Source organism: Cydia pomonella, chromosome 13 (genome assembly GCF_033807575.1).
Source record: "Cydia pomonella isolate Wapato2018A chromosome 13, ilCydPomo1, whole genome shotgun sequence".
Taxonomy (NCBI): domain Eukaryota; kingdom Metazoa; phylum Arthropoda; class Insecta; order Lepidoptera; family Tortricidae; genus Cydia; species Cydia pomonella.
The window spans coordinates 7723726-7737634 of record NC_084715.1 but is presented as its reverse complement, the minus strand read 5'-3'; the positions used below and the strand labels follow the sequence as shown (position 1 = coordinate 7737634).

General features: G+C 33.9%; 1 protein-coding gene across 2 annotated transcripts; it reads right to left on the bottom strand.

Moving 5' to 3' along the window:
* Nucleotides 1-1731: 1731 nt before the first annotated feature.
* On the bottom strand, nucleotides 1732-10574 carry LOC133524075 (putative inorganic phosphate cotransporter). Of its 2 annotated transcripts, none has more exons than XM_061859882.1 (11): nucleotides 9915-10573; nucleotides 9546-9832; nucleotides 9183-9362; nucleotides 6335-6473; nucleotides 5934-6154; nucleotides 5543-5692; nucleotides 3868-4000; nucleotides 3648-3766; nucleotides 3244-3363; nucleotides 2173-2290; nucleotides 1732-1816 (listed from the first exon to the last, which is right to left on the bottom strand). In XM_061859882.1, exons 1-11 carry the CDS (start codon nucleotides 9979-9981, stop codon nucleotides 1749-1751), a joined length of 1602 nt encoding a protein of 533 aa, XP_061715866.1. In that variant the 5' UTR covers nucleotides 9982-10573; the 3' UTR covers nucleotides 1732-1748. The 2 variants fall into 2 exon arrangements, with proteins under 2 accessions (XP_061715866.1, XP_061715867.1); XM_061859883.1 differs by lacking the exon at nucleotides 1732-1816 and adding an exon at nucleotides 3055-3095 and having other exon boundaries at nucleotides 2185-2290; nucleotides 9915-10574.
* Between the last annotated feature and the right edge of the window lie 3335 nt (nucleotides 10575-13909).

Here is a 13909-nt window from a genome sequence, read left to right as displayed (position 1 = left end):
TAATTACAACTATATTACAACAATAATTTTGTTTATAAAAAAATACGAGTAACACCATTTATTTAACTACTTAAACCTAGGTTATAAATAAAAGGGCGCGAGGTGAAATTTCACCTGATTGTAGAGAGGGAGCCATAAAAACCTTACCAGATTGCAAATCCATCCAGTTCGTTCACACTGCTGCTCTGCTCTGCCTAGCTCTAGCTTCAGTCTATTTATTGTAGCTGTACTTTACGAGCGTTTTCGTCTTTCTGAGGGCGTATACTCCATTTTACTATCACTTAATTCCTGACCTAAGAGTATAACCTGTCGGCTTTTCCACATCATCATATTTTTACAGTGTACCGGTCCTATGCCAGTAACTGAATTTGACGCTTCATACTGGAAGTAAAATGGCTTTTCTTCTGCTTGGGCATGCCATTATTGAAGTGATTGCGAGTTTTGCTTCCGTTGTCAGGTTATGCAGCGATGCTAACCTTTCAAAACTTTTTAACTCTTTAATGTCTTCGGCCTCTGACAAAATTAAAGTACCTCCACTCGCTCTGGATCCGTCTTGAGCTCATCTTCAATTCAGGCCAAGTAGGCTCTTTGTTAATATGAATCGTTAATAGCGTTCTTCAAATAAAATATTTATTTCTGTTTTGGTAAGGGCACCCTCTTGAAATTTACCTCTTAAAATTTTGTAATCATTCAAACGAATTTAAACTAACTAGCTAATTGCCAATTAACAGGGTTTTCAGTTATATTTGACATTATTACTAACCCTTTAGTCACACAAAAGTTTAAAACTAGAAAAGTTTATTGTAAATCTTTTAACACTTTTTAGTGCATTTTATTTGTTAAAAGTCAATGAGCACCTTCCACTTCACGACTTACAGTAATATTTTTTTAGCATGCAAAGTATGGGCAACAAAATAAGAATGCACTGACTATTTTTCAAAACAGTATTTTTCCATACATTCCGGTAACCATTCTAATTGTCAAACTAACTGCCTTAAAATTTAAATTAGATTCCTCAATAATTTTAATTATAACTGCTCGTTAAACGTTCCATACTTTATTATCGTCGAGATATGGAACGTAATATCCATCAACCACTTTGGTGCGCTGTGAAATTTATTAGGCCAATCGGCATAACATTAAAATAAATCTGGCACAGCATAAATAGGCAGTTTCCTTCTCACTGTAGTAATTCTAGCTGGCCAAGGATACGATTATGTGTCCCGCTTCGTGACTCGATTAAGTTGTCGGCTCTTCAGACACCAACCTATTTTTCCCCATTTAGTTTCTTCCCACGTACTAATACGGCGATTATTTGTAAGGTTTTATTTCATTTGTGTAAATCGTGTTTATTGTTTATGTACAAAGATAGATCTCTGACTATAGAACGCATCAATTTTTTTTTCTTAGCCTTATTGAGTGTTTTGCTACTGCTGGGTAAAGGCCTCTCTCCTGATTCTCCATAATTCCCGATTTTGTGCTTCCTCTGGCCAGTTATAAAGAAAAGTGTCAAAGTCGTCTCGCCATCTCCTCCTAGGCCTGCCCTGGGCTAGTTATTTTATTAAATATTTTTTGATTTGTTTTAAGTAGTCACACTTCTGTTAAGCCGGAGGTGGGGGATTGGCTTGGACTAGGAGGTTGAGAAACTGCGTACAATTATCACAAAAGCGGGATGCATGCAAATATAATGGGTATTTAAAAACTATTTACAGTATTTTAAAACATTAAAGATCCGTATTCATTTAATTTTATTTGGTTTCATTTTTTTCCATTGGTATTATTTCGATAGATTTTTCGGCTTCAACGTTATCTTCATCTGAAATAAACATGAAAGTATTTTATTAAAATGACAGCTAATATACAAAACAATAAAAATGCATCAATACAATAATATTAGTTCAGTATCCTTACAAAAGCATTTTGTAGGCAAACTATTAAACAGAAACTCAGTAAGTACTTACTAAAAAAAAATACAAATTATTCCTCTTACTGTATTATTTATTAACCACATTTGCTCCGAATATAACGACATAAATTAAACTCAAGTGTAATGCTGTTAGTTTCATCTTTTTTAAACAGACACAACGAAATCCAAATGTAATCCTTAAAGTTGCTAAAACTCTAGCTAAAGCAAAACATTGAAAATAAATAATTTCTTGTTGATGAACCTACCATCGCTCTGATCCCAAGGTTGCTTATCAGCAGACATGAAGAGGACGAAAACTGCATTGCAAATGGATATAATAGTTGCCATAACAAACAGGACAATGCGCCACTGATGCGGATTATACTAGAACAGATGATCATATATTAATTTGACAAAAAAAGTTATTCGGTAACCGTTGATATTATCACATATTCTAATTGCGACTGCGTAAGGAGACTATATTTCAACAAGAAATATCATTAATACTTATTGACATTCCCTGCATATTTTGCTGCATGTTTAAACATTCATATTCATTAATTCTTATTAAAAGGAATAAAATAGACATAAGAAAAATAGCTAAATTATAAAATTAAAATTCCAAATGAAGAATATTTTTTGTATGTTGACAGAGGCAGATAAGTGAAAAAAAATGGCACTAGAAGTATGACTCAAAACTTTAATATTTTGATATTTGATACTAGACAAAGGCTCATAATAAGTATTTCATAAAGAATGACCAAACACCACTCTGCCTCAGTTGAAATTACCTCACACCATGGCGGCAGATTATAAGTAACTACAGATGAACAAAATCTCAGTTTCAATGGCAACGCAATGACGAAAATTTCAAAATGATGGTATATTATACCATGTATAGGGGTTAGAAGACCTCTTGTGAGGAGAATACTCTGTCATGGGAGAACAGTAAAGTTGAAAAAGTGTCCAGGAGTCAACTATAAATAGCAGTTCAAAATTTCTCCTGAGTAGCGCTGGAGTAGCTATAAACTTTGCAGTTATTGATGTAGTGAAGTGCGCTGTTAATTATTAGATTTTTATATCAAATATTCTAGCTATTTAAGGTTTTTTGATGGACACTTTTTCATACACAGAGAGTGATTCGTTACCTCTACCCTCCATGGTACCATGTGCGGGTGCTTGTCAATTTCTGTAAATAACGATTTTTTCTTGAACTACCTTACCATGGTTACACCTTAGTATTTTAAATTGATTACCATTAGGAATTTACAGCATATAGATATGACTTGCAACGATTTCCGTACCATGCAGTGTCCGCCCTGTGACGAGAAACTTACCACGTCGATAACCACGTTAGACACAAGAACGGGCAGAAAGGTGATGCCAATTGTTGAAAAGGTATTGCCAGTGGCTATCAAAGAACCGCTGAAGTTAGGTGACAAATCTATATAGTTAACCTGAAAATATAATATTAAATATGACTTTTGATTTCCCTTATTCCTCAACTATCTGGCTAATTATTCTCATGTTCAATCTTAACAATTTAATTTGGGTCAACAATGTATATGCGAAGTTTCATGAAATTGGTCTTCACTCAATCGAAGAGAGGAGCTATTATTTAATTGCGAAAAATGTTTTCTCTCTAGACTCTGTATTTCACTTTAGAAAAAGGACGTGAAAGATGGCAAAAATGGAAAATAAAGAAAATGAGAAGAAAGGAACAACATTTGATAAATCTTACCATCCATCCAGAGTGAATGCCTGCAGACAGTCCCACTGCCATGATTAACAATAACACCGCTAGTCCACTATTGTGTGTGAGAGAAACTGACACCAGACATACTGCTGGACCCCATTGAGCTGCGAAAAATAGAAAAAAAAATACAGGTCATAATCGTCTGTAAATTTGCAATTTTCGGCAATTGCAAAAAATCTTACATGTCGAAGAAAACATAACGTACCAAGACTGTTGCACACCTTACGCGCGTTTTTAGTGGAGAGATAGCCCCTGTTGATGCAGAAGTCAGAAAAAACTCCGAAGCCAATATTAGCGATGGAACTCGCTATATAAGGCAGTGAGGATAGGAGTCCACTCTGTTGTAGAAACATACACGTTAAATGTTTGCGTTCATATTTGTAGTACCTTTGAACTAGTTGGTTTTCAACCTCCATAATTATTAAGCATTACTAAGAAAAGCTACTTCTCGCTTGATTTAAGTTAAAGAACGTAAAACGTAAATCGGGTCTTTCCGATTTTCAACTTCAAAGACGATTTTCACAAATAATCAAATTTCTAAAAATAAAAATGTTGACTTTCTTTTTTAGTCCTTCAATTTTGAGAAAGAGGTGAACAGAAATACTCAGTTGATACTGTATTGATCAGCTACGTCAGCCACTTGCGAGTACACCAGCGAAAGCAATAGACTTGAAAGCAGTCGCCATTATTGGCAAACAGTATACCGGGTTGGCCTTGTAACCCAAGCAAAAAATTTAATCATATATTGTACTCCACAAACGACTAAAATTTTGATAAACATTTTTTGAAAATTGTTAAGTTTTTATTTTTTCTCTTTTATAATTAATACCATCAGGCGTTACGTTGCGGAAATCCATGCTAATTAAAACAAGATATATTACTTTGCTAATCCGCGAGAAAATAACGTGCTAGTCAATCAGTGCTAACCCGTTAATACCGGTAGTGTTAACGGGTTAGCACTGATTAACTAGCACGTTATTTTCTCGCGGATTAGCAAAGTAATATTGGTTGTTTTAATTTCTCTTTTATATACAAATGACGTTATATATAATAATTATAATATATAGTAATGTTTATTATATAATTATAATTTATATAATCGACGTTACACGTGTCATGATTCAAACATAACAAAATTCGCAATATATTGCATCTTAAATATAATGCATATTTAGTGTACAAGAAATCAAAACAAAAGCTATTATTAAAAGTCGCTGAACAAATGTTGATCAGTTTTAGGAGTACAGCCTACAGTTTAATTTATTGCTCCTGTTTGTTACACGGCACAGCCATACAAAATTATTTCTAAACATTTTATTACGTAAAATTGCTTGTTGATTGCTTTTTGCAAAAAAAGGCTATTTATAGAGAAAGATGGAAATATTATTTATTATTTAGAGGTACAAAAGATACTGTATTACCAGGTTAGCTACTCGTAACATGGAATTTGTTAATATCACTACAATTACGAGTATCTCTAAGTAAAACAAAGTTCAGACAGAGCTTCATTTCTTACCTGGGCGAGGACACACTTTAGAGGAAAAAAACTTTAATTGGTATTAACGTTGAGGGTAAATATTCTTCTATATTTTTTATTTTATTTGTTATATAAATATATTCAAACCTAAATTAATTATTGAGATGTAAGTTGTTAAGTCTTTCGCTGCCGCGTGGCACATAAATAACCGAATCTAGTATGAAAAATGAACATCAAAATTCCCTATTCACCCCACCATTGAATTTCTATATTCCTACAAAACACAAAAATATAAATATTGTATGGACATAAAAAAGCTGGCAGAGATTTGGAGAGAATAAATTCACGATTTTCACTCCAAACAGTGAATATTAAGTTATAAAATGTTTGCATAATTACTTACATCTTTAACGTTAAAGCCGAGTATATAATGCATGTATGATGGTATTTGAGTAAAAAGAAAGACGAAACAGATCCCGGCCGAAGTGTGGGTAACGAATGTAGACCAGACGGGTATCGACGTAAAGATACGTTTCCAAGGTGCCTTGGGAGCCTAAAACAATAAAAGGCTCATTATAATATCGGTGACGCGAATGAATGAAGTACTTTTTTTTATATTATGGACATACAAAGAAGAAGGCATATACTATAAAAACTTATGCTTGTTTGCCAATGTAACGTATCAACTATTTTGAGGGTAAGAAATAGTAACGGGCCGTAATTGCATTATCCATTACAGAAGAGGGTGCATAGTAATCCTCTGCAAGAATGTATATTAAGTAGTTCTTAATCACCTTTTTCTTTATGCCATCATCAATCTTGCCTAAAATGTAGTTTTTCTCATCCTCGCTGATAGTCTTGTGGAGATCAGGGCTGGCAGCGCCGAACACGGTTAACATTAGACACGTCGCTATACACAAGGCGCCAGTGATCCAGAAGGTACTCGGCCACCCTGCTGCAGAGCTGGCCAATAGCCCTCCTATTTGAAAGGCAATCACTGTGCCCAGTAAGGTTCCTGAAAATAAGAAGGACCTTTTGTTGAGTTCATTTCAGGAGTGCAACTTCTAAATACAAGGATATCAGACACTGTAGCCCACTTCGAGAAAATGACTTATTATTAAAGAAATGACTAAATGCAAAGCGAAAATAACTGTACACATATTAAGAGAAGTTACATAAATATAGTTTATCTTACCGGTGTATACAAAACTACTAATAGTAGCTTTTTCACTGACAGGGACCCATTTGGCTAGAAGACAGTGAGCACTTGGGTATAGACCAGCTTGGCTTAATCCTTGGATGACTCGACAACAGTACACGGCCTTCCAGCCACCCTGTATCATAAATAATTAAATTTGCTAAAGATTAAGTACATATAATTATATTTTATCTGCCGCGCATGATGGTGTAGACCGCGGGCCAGGAATTAAACAAAATGGACATAATGACGAAACACAGTGGCCATCCAGTTAATTTGTCACAACAATTATTACTTTATGACATTTCAATGTAAACAATGATTTCTATTTCAATAAGTATGTTTTATGTCAAATTTTTTTTTTAATTAAAGAACAAAAAAAATACCCGTTATATACGTCTGCGCCATACGTAAAATTTAAAAACCACAAAGGACGCACTTATGCAGCAGGAGATGGGTATATGGATGTTTCATCAATCTTGTGTACCACTAAAGACAGGGTTACATCTAGAAAGACCTTTGATTATTAATTGTATTGTCTTGATATGTCCTAGCCTTATACTTATATAAACACGTTTTGAACCCGTGTAAAGAGATATTAAGAATGTCAACTTTAGTTTCCTTAAACAGGTTGTTGTGCTCTATACATCCTGGGAATTACACTCTGAGACCCGACATTGGTTCTATAAGTGCTAGTTGCGAATGGTCTAAAATTAGTGATTCGAGCATGCTGTCTGGGTACAGTAAAATTAATTTTTCGCAACAGCTCAGGACAATCCACAGCCCCATTCAAAGTTTTGTAAAGTAGTACCTGGTCGGAGACCCAACGACGGTCTTCCAGGGATGTTATTTTGAAGTAATTAAGGCGATCTCTATAAGCATGCAGCGAGCGAAGCTTTTTTTGATGGACAGTTAAGAAAAAGAGAAAGCGTTTTTGATTTCTTTCGATTCTATCTACATGGAACTTGTAAAAGGGGTTCCAGATACTTGAACCGTATTCAAGTAGACTTCTAGCCAAAGCAAAATAAGCAGACTTTAGAGCAGATGTTGTTTTGAAGTTCTTGTAACTCCGCGAAATAAAACCCAAAAGTTTGTTTGACGTTGTTATGACACTCTCAATGTATTGTAAGATAATTTACTATACAGTACTATTCCTAAATCTTTTATATGGGGAACTTCCTGTAAGAGCAGATTATCAATGATATATGAAGTTTTCAAAGGTAAATGTTTTTTGGTAAATTTTATATGCTTGCATTTTGCGATGTTAAGCGGAAGTTTGTTAGATTCTGACCATTCTGAGATTCGTGTTAAGTCATCTTGAAGGCATTGAGAATCCGAAAAGTTATTAATTATTTTAGTTATTTTTAGATCATCTGCGAAGAAGGAATATTTTGAATGAAGTATTGAGACGGCCATATCATAGATAAAAATTAAATTAAACAATTTAAATATATAAAAAAAACATCAGCCTGTTATATCGCGGTGGAAAGACCGTCAGCTGGTCACATGGGAGGCGATGACTATTTTTTTTACGTATTTCGGTGGCTACCATCCCTAAACACCAGCGGAGCGGCAGCTGTCGTCCACGAGGGTTCATTATACATAGCCATTAACCATTATACGGGTTATCGCCCGGGAGGCGATTGGTCATAGAAATCTGTTCCTGGCTCGCGGTCTAGTGTACCTATGTACCAACATAGCTGGTTAAATTCATGTCAATCTCTTGACATTCCAGTACCTCCCCACACACTTGTCAATATTCTACCTCGTAACTAGCTACAGGTAATTTAAATAGTTATTAATATTTTAGAGTACGTCTCGAAGAACCGAACGTAAACGAAGTCTTAAATTTCAGGCCCCACATGACACTCCTAACTCACCGTGACCGCAACACTTTGCCATTTTTTTCTAGAAAAATTGATTTGTATGATACATCTGAAGGAGTTATCAATAAAAAAGACTTTCTATTTTTTTACCGTATAAAAAAATTGTCATCGGAATATGTTTTTATTTACCTGTATATTATTATTCTTTCGGCAGGCTTGTTGTTTTAGAAGTGAAGAATTAACTATTACGAAAGCAAGTGGTTAAGATGTCGCTGTATGTGTAAGTTGCTTAGAGCAGTATGACGCTATGTTACAAGAGAAAGTTGTTAAATATAAACCACGTACTTTGAATAACGGAATGAGGATTGAAATGATACGTCATTATAGTATCATTACTTCAATAATATCAAACTAGTTTAATAACTTCATTATGTCCCGTCGTTATTTCTGTCATTTGTAATTCCATCAAATATTCCAATCGTAACAAAAAGCAAGATATTTAAACTATATTCATTACCTACTTACCGTTATTCCTTAATTCCAATAAAACTACACTAGTAATGTCAGTTCTTAAAAGTGATGTAATTACTTGTGATAATGTCTGGTCTGGTCCGTATTAGAAACAGCAATCATGTGTGTGTAGAGGATAAAATATATTAGGGATGGTAATACTACGTTAAAATATATCAACAAACAAACAAATACAAACACAAATCATTAAAATTTCTGAAATAAGCAAGGACTTTGGGGCTATAGCCACCGTCCAAGTAATCGTTTTGCATGTGACTCTGAGTGATGAGATTAAACAAATAACAGGTAATCTAATTCACTATTAATTATATTATCTATTTTGAATTAGGCTACAAAGTGGCAGATCTTGCAAAATTACCAAAAAGCAGCGCATATATAAATTTTCTTCTCAAGTCGTAGTAGTAGTAGATTCTCTTAGCGTACACGATTCTAACCTTAAATATATTATATAATTTTTTGGGTAATTTTTTATAATAAGAATATCTTACCCAAACAGCAACGGACGGAGTCGCTAAAGTTACGATTCCATTTGTCAGCAGACTTATCTGAAGTGGCAGCTTCCCGCCGAAACGCTGACAGATCATGCCGGTCGGAAACATGGCGATGCAATAACCAACGAAGAAAGCACCCAAGATCAAATCATGTATAGGTTTTGACCAGTCGTACGTCTGGAAGGTGATGTTAAAACTTGAAACTAATTTTCCTTGCGCTGTCTTATAACTATTAATTTAAATGTGAATCAAGTATTTAGAAATTCAAATAGGCAAATAATGATTGTAAGATGTTCAAGAGAAAACTATTATGTAACAAAATTGGCTGGAACTCATCAAAGACTGATAATAGGTACTCACCCGGTAAACATTCCATATACTGCCTTTATGACTACTGTTAAAAACATTTATTTCATTATCAGCGTTAGTGATATTAAAGTCGAAACCATCAATTGTATTAAGTCCTGTTCCATTTGCTTCAATAATTGTCATGTTAAATGTAGATTCATGAGCAATAGCACTGGTCATCGCTACGATGGTGACTCCTAGGTGGGTTCTTGCCATATAACTAATCAACATGCAGATAAAGATAATAACGGCTTGAACGTGACGGATTCCATAGCCATAAGAGGGCACATGGATTTCTTCTGAAAAAATAAGACATATACTTATTTACAACACTTCGAGGAATTTTGTATTTTGCAGATGACTAAATTCAACAAAACTGACCATTTTCACTTATCACATCATTTACTGGCACTTTCTCGTAAACTTGGTTCTTTTCCGTGATCGCCATTTTGAAAAAAAGCCGTGTATCACAACAATTGTATCTTTATTCACATACGGTATAATATATACACGTGGAAATCAATCTGAGGCAAAGAATGTCGAGATAGCGCTAAACAGATGCGTGAATTTGATAGAAAAAAAATCATATATAGGTATACAGAGGTAAAATAAATACATAGGTAAATAAGTACCTATGTAAATACAAAGTAAAGGTAAGGATTTATACTTAAAATCACTACGTTGATAATATATGTAATATTCAAACTATCAGGAATTGAAAAATTATGGGATATTTATAACTGTATACTAAGTACTGAGGACTGGGTAATGAGTTCTGAAAAAGTAGTAGGGATAGGAAGAAAAACAGACACCAGTGTGTGATATGTTCCAAAGCCGCATTTTCGGGCAATCTTCTCATTTTGCAAGCGTAGTAGACCGTTCTATTCACAAATATGGGATCCTGGCATATTCACCGTCGCTTAAAGTCTTATAAAATTATCACTGTCTAAAAAATATTTAAAATCGATAGCTGGTAATCAAAACAAAAGGTTTTGATCGATATTTACTTAAATATCACGTTTTTATTTTGGTCTCACATCTAACTGTAGTGATGTTCACGGACTGTAGAGGTAATAATGGCCGACAATAAGTACGTAGGTATTACATTATCTACAATTATCCCTTTGCCATTAGCGTTAATAGCTTTTTGATATAGTTTCATCATTTGCATCAAGTGACAGCACTATTTTAATAGATTATTAATTTATCGATTGTTAAGTGCGCTTTATATTATGTAATTTATTGTTTTAGGACCTTATTTGGTATATTACAATCAATTGCCGGGTATACGGCAGCGGATTTGGGTTTTCTAGATTAAAAAAAATATATTTATAAACTGATGCGTTATCACGTTTTTTGTTGTTGAATTTTAAAAAAAGATGCGAGACGGCCTCGCCCACCGAGGGTTCCGAACTTTTTTTAGTATTTGTTGTTATAGCGGCAACAGAAATACATCATCTGTGAAAATTTCAACTAAATATCACAATTCATGAGATACAGCCTGGTGACAGACGGACATACGGACGGATAGCGGAGTCTAAGCAATACAGTCCCGTTTAAAAAAAAAATCCGGCTCAAATCCAAGGCTTTTAATTTTGAGTACTTACATATTTATAAAAAAATAATGCAGAAAGCTATGTGCTTCGTACGCATACTTTTTCTGATTTTATATGATGCAGTCTTTCACCCATTTCTGTAACAGGTGTTTAATGTTAATAGTACGAGTACGAGTAGTGGAGATTGCTGGCTAGTGTTTTATGCGGTAATGCGAGCTTCTCATATTTGGCATGTCAATTAATTTATTTATTATAATAGTTACACGGCATTACAGTATGACCACTACGGCACTACGAACTACAAAACAAATGAATATACAAGAATACGAAAAAACAATAAAAAAAATAACAAAAGACAGATTAAAATTAAAACCCTTGTTTGGGCTACGACGCAACAGCGTGGCTCCATGGTACGGTGACGTAGGATTCGGCGGATTTCATAATAGTTTTTTTTTTTCATTTTTTTTTTCAATGGCACATATAAATAATCAATATTAAAGTAGTCGCCATACGGCTTACGCAGTTTGTTGGCGAGAGAGCGCTCATTCTTAACAATTTTATACTATGCAAAGAGTCAAGTAGGTACCATACTTATGTATTTACTATCATTCTATGCTTTCTCTAAATTTAACATTACAGTTATAATATGCAATTATGCAGGTACATCTATTTACAAATAAAATAGTAATAAAATAATAGCAAGCAAAGGTGTAATGACTGTATTTTATTGTAATTCATGCATATTTCCGCAACTCGAGGATTAACGCGCCTATTATTTGCGTGCTAAGTATATTTAATGCTTCTTACTAGCTTATAGCTCCTGGCACTTTGTGGCACTTCAAAAGCCGTGACAAGACAAGGGACCGTTTTGTGCCTAAACAGTTTTCGGTCTGACGACTCTCTTTATGAATTTTTAACAAAAAAATATTTATATGGAGACCTGTTTAATTTCATCAATAAATCATCTAGGCAAATGCCTTACTATATTAAACAGATCAACCCTACATTCAGGAGGTCCTAATGGGTACATCATTTTAAAATGTCAGATCTATTAAGGCACGAGATGGTCCCTTATCCTGCCACAGCCTTTAATAATGCCTGCAAGTCATATTTAAAGAGGTTTGTTAGTTGTATCCAGTCTGTTTCAGAAGAGTATGTTCTTTAGTTTCCGTTATCTAAAACAAATTTTGCTATCATAATTTTATTTACTATAACATAGCAAGTTAAAACTACTAAAGATTTAGATAATAAGTATAATATGACTACCGGCAGTAGGAATATTATCACAAAATAATATTTCCACGAGCTAGGAAATACGCTAATAAATTGTATAAATCTTAACTAGAAAGTAGCACTTAGTTGTACTGTACATCTGAACTAAAAATCCAACGTTATAAGTAATTTTTTTTATATGCACCATAAAGTTACGGAAAATTTTATACAAGTTCAAGACTAGGTAACAATAGGTGGTTTTATCACTACAAAGCGAGATCGCTCGAGAGATCTTCAAGACAACCTTTGGATAATACTATAAATACATAGGTACAGATAACACAAATACATATATAATCATAAATAAACAATCTAATTTAGGTCTGATTTTTCAATCATCAGATAAAGTTATCTGTTCTCTTTGTCTTCTTACTTGCGAAAGAAAGGGAGCGTGTTATCTTTATCTGAGAGATAAATTTATCTGATGTTTGAAAAATCAGACCTAAATATAATAATTTATTACTTGTGAGATAACCATTGTGTTTTCATGCGATGGCCAAATCATTCTATTGATTTAAAACGAGATTTTTAATAATAATATGCTCACTATAAGATGATGTTAGGTTAGTTAATTACGTCATAACTTAAGACAGAAGGTCCCTTTAGTTGGGACTATTCAGTCCCAACTTAAGGGACCTTCTGTCTTAAGTACAAATTTACCGACTTGGTATTACATAGATCTCACTACTATTTATGGTAGAAGAACTGAGTAGCGCGACTTGTTTTTTTTTACAAGTTATGTTTTTGATGGCATCTCGTTTATTTTTGTAGATAGTCCTACTTGTTTTCTTTTCCGGTACCTTCTACTTCTTTAATTCCATTATATTATACATAGGTATACAGGTACACTGATTAATCCACTACAAATGTAACTTTGTAATTCTACACATTTATATAGGATTACAAGGTTATCTATGCAGTTGGTGTATCTAGAAAACTGGGCCTAAATTACAAAATAGATCTCTACACTAAATACTAATTGTATTCTAAATTTGAAGCTTCTATGTCAACTAGAAGTGCCTTAGAAGTTTTAATGATCGGTCAGTCAGTGAGTGAGTGACAAAATTAAGGAACTTTGACTAGTTATAATTCTTAAACTACTGGTTGTGTTTATACAATGCCTGCTTGGTTACCGAAAATGCAGACTACTAGTTTTATCCACAACGAATCTAAAGGTGAGGTTGAAAATGGCCTGAATTGCTTCTAGAAAAGGATGGTACGGCTATGCCGCTTTTTTGCTCGACTTGGCGGGGGCACTGCCGTGCCCCCAGATATTATTATAAAGAATTGTTGGCCATTTTTTTAGGAGTTTGACCGTTGTTGAAATGTGTATTAATATAAGGGGTCAAAAAGGGAGATAATGTTTGACGAGGGTTAGGTGCTAGGGGTAAGGTGAGCGACTATTTTTAATTAGTGAAAGAATCCATAAATAAGTGTTTTAAAAGAATATATAAAAACAAAACAATCTTTTCATTTTCAGACAGGTTAGATTACGTGCAGTAGTAGACAGGTAGAATATGTGACAATTTAAGTAAGATACATAATATG

Coding starts and splice junctions, on each gene's coding strand:
- LOC133524075 (XM_061859882.1), bottom strand. CDS start 9,981: ATGGCGATCACGGAAAAGAACCAAGTTTACGAGAAAGTGCCAGTAAAT. Junction 2,291..3,243: donor CTAACGTGGTTATCGACGTG/GTAAGTTTCTCG, acceptor CATCTGTTCTAG/TATAATCCGCATCAGTGGCG. Junction 1,817..2,172: donor ACCTTGGGATCAGAGCGATG/GTAGGTTCATCA, acceptor TGTTTATTTCAG/ATGAAGATAACGTTGAAGCC.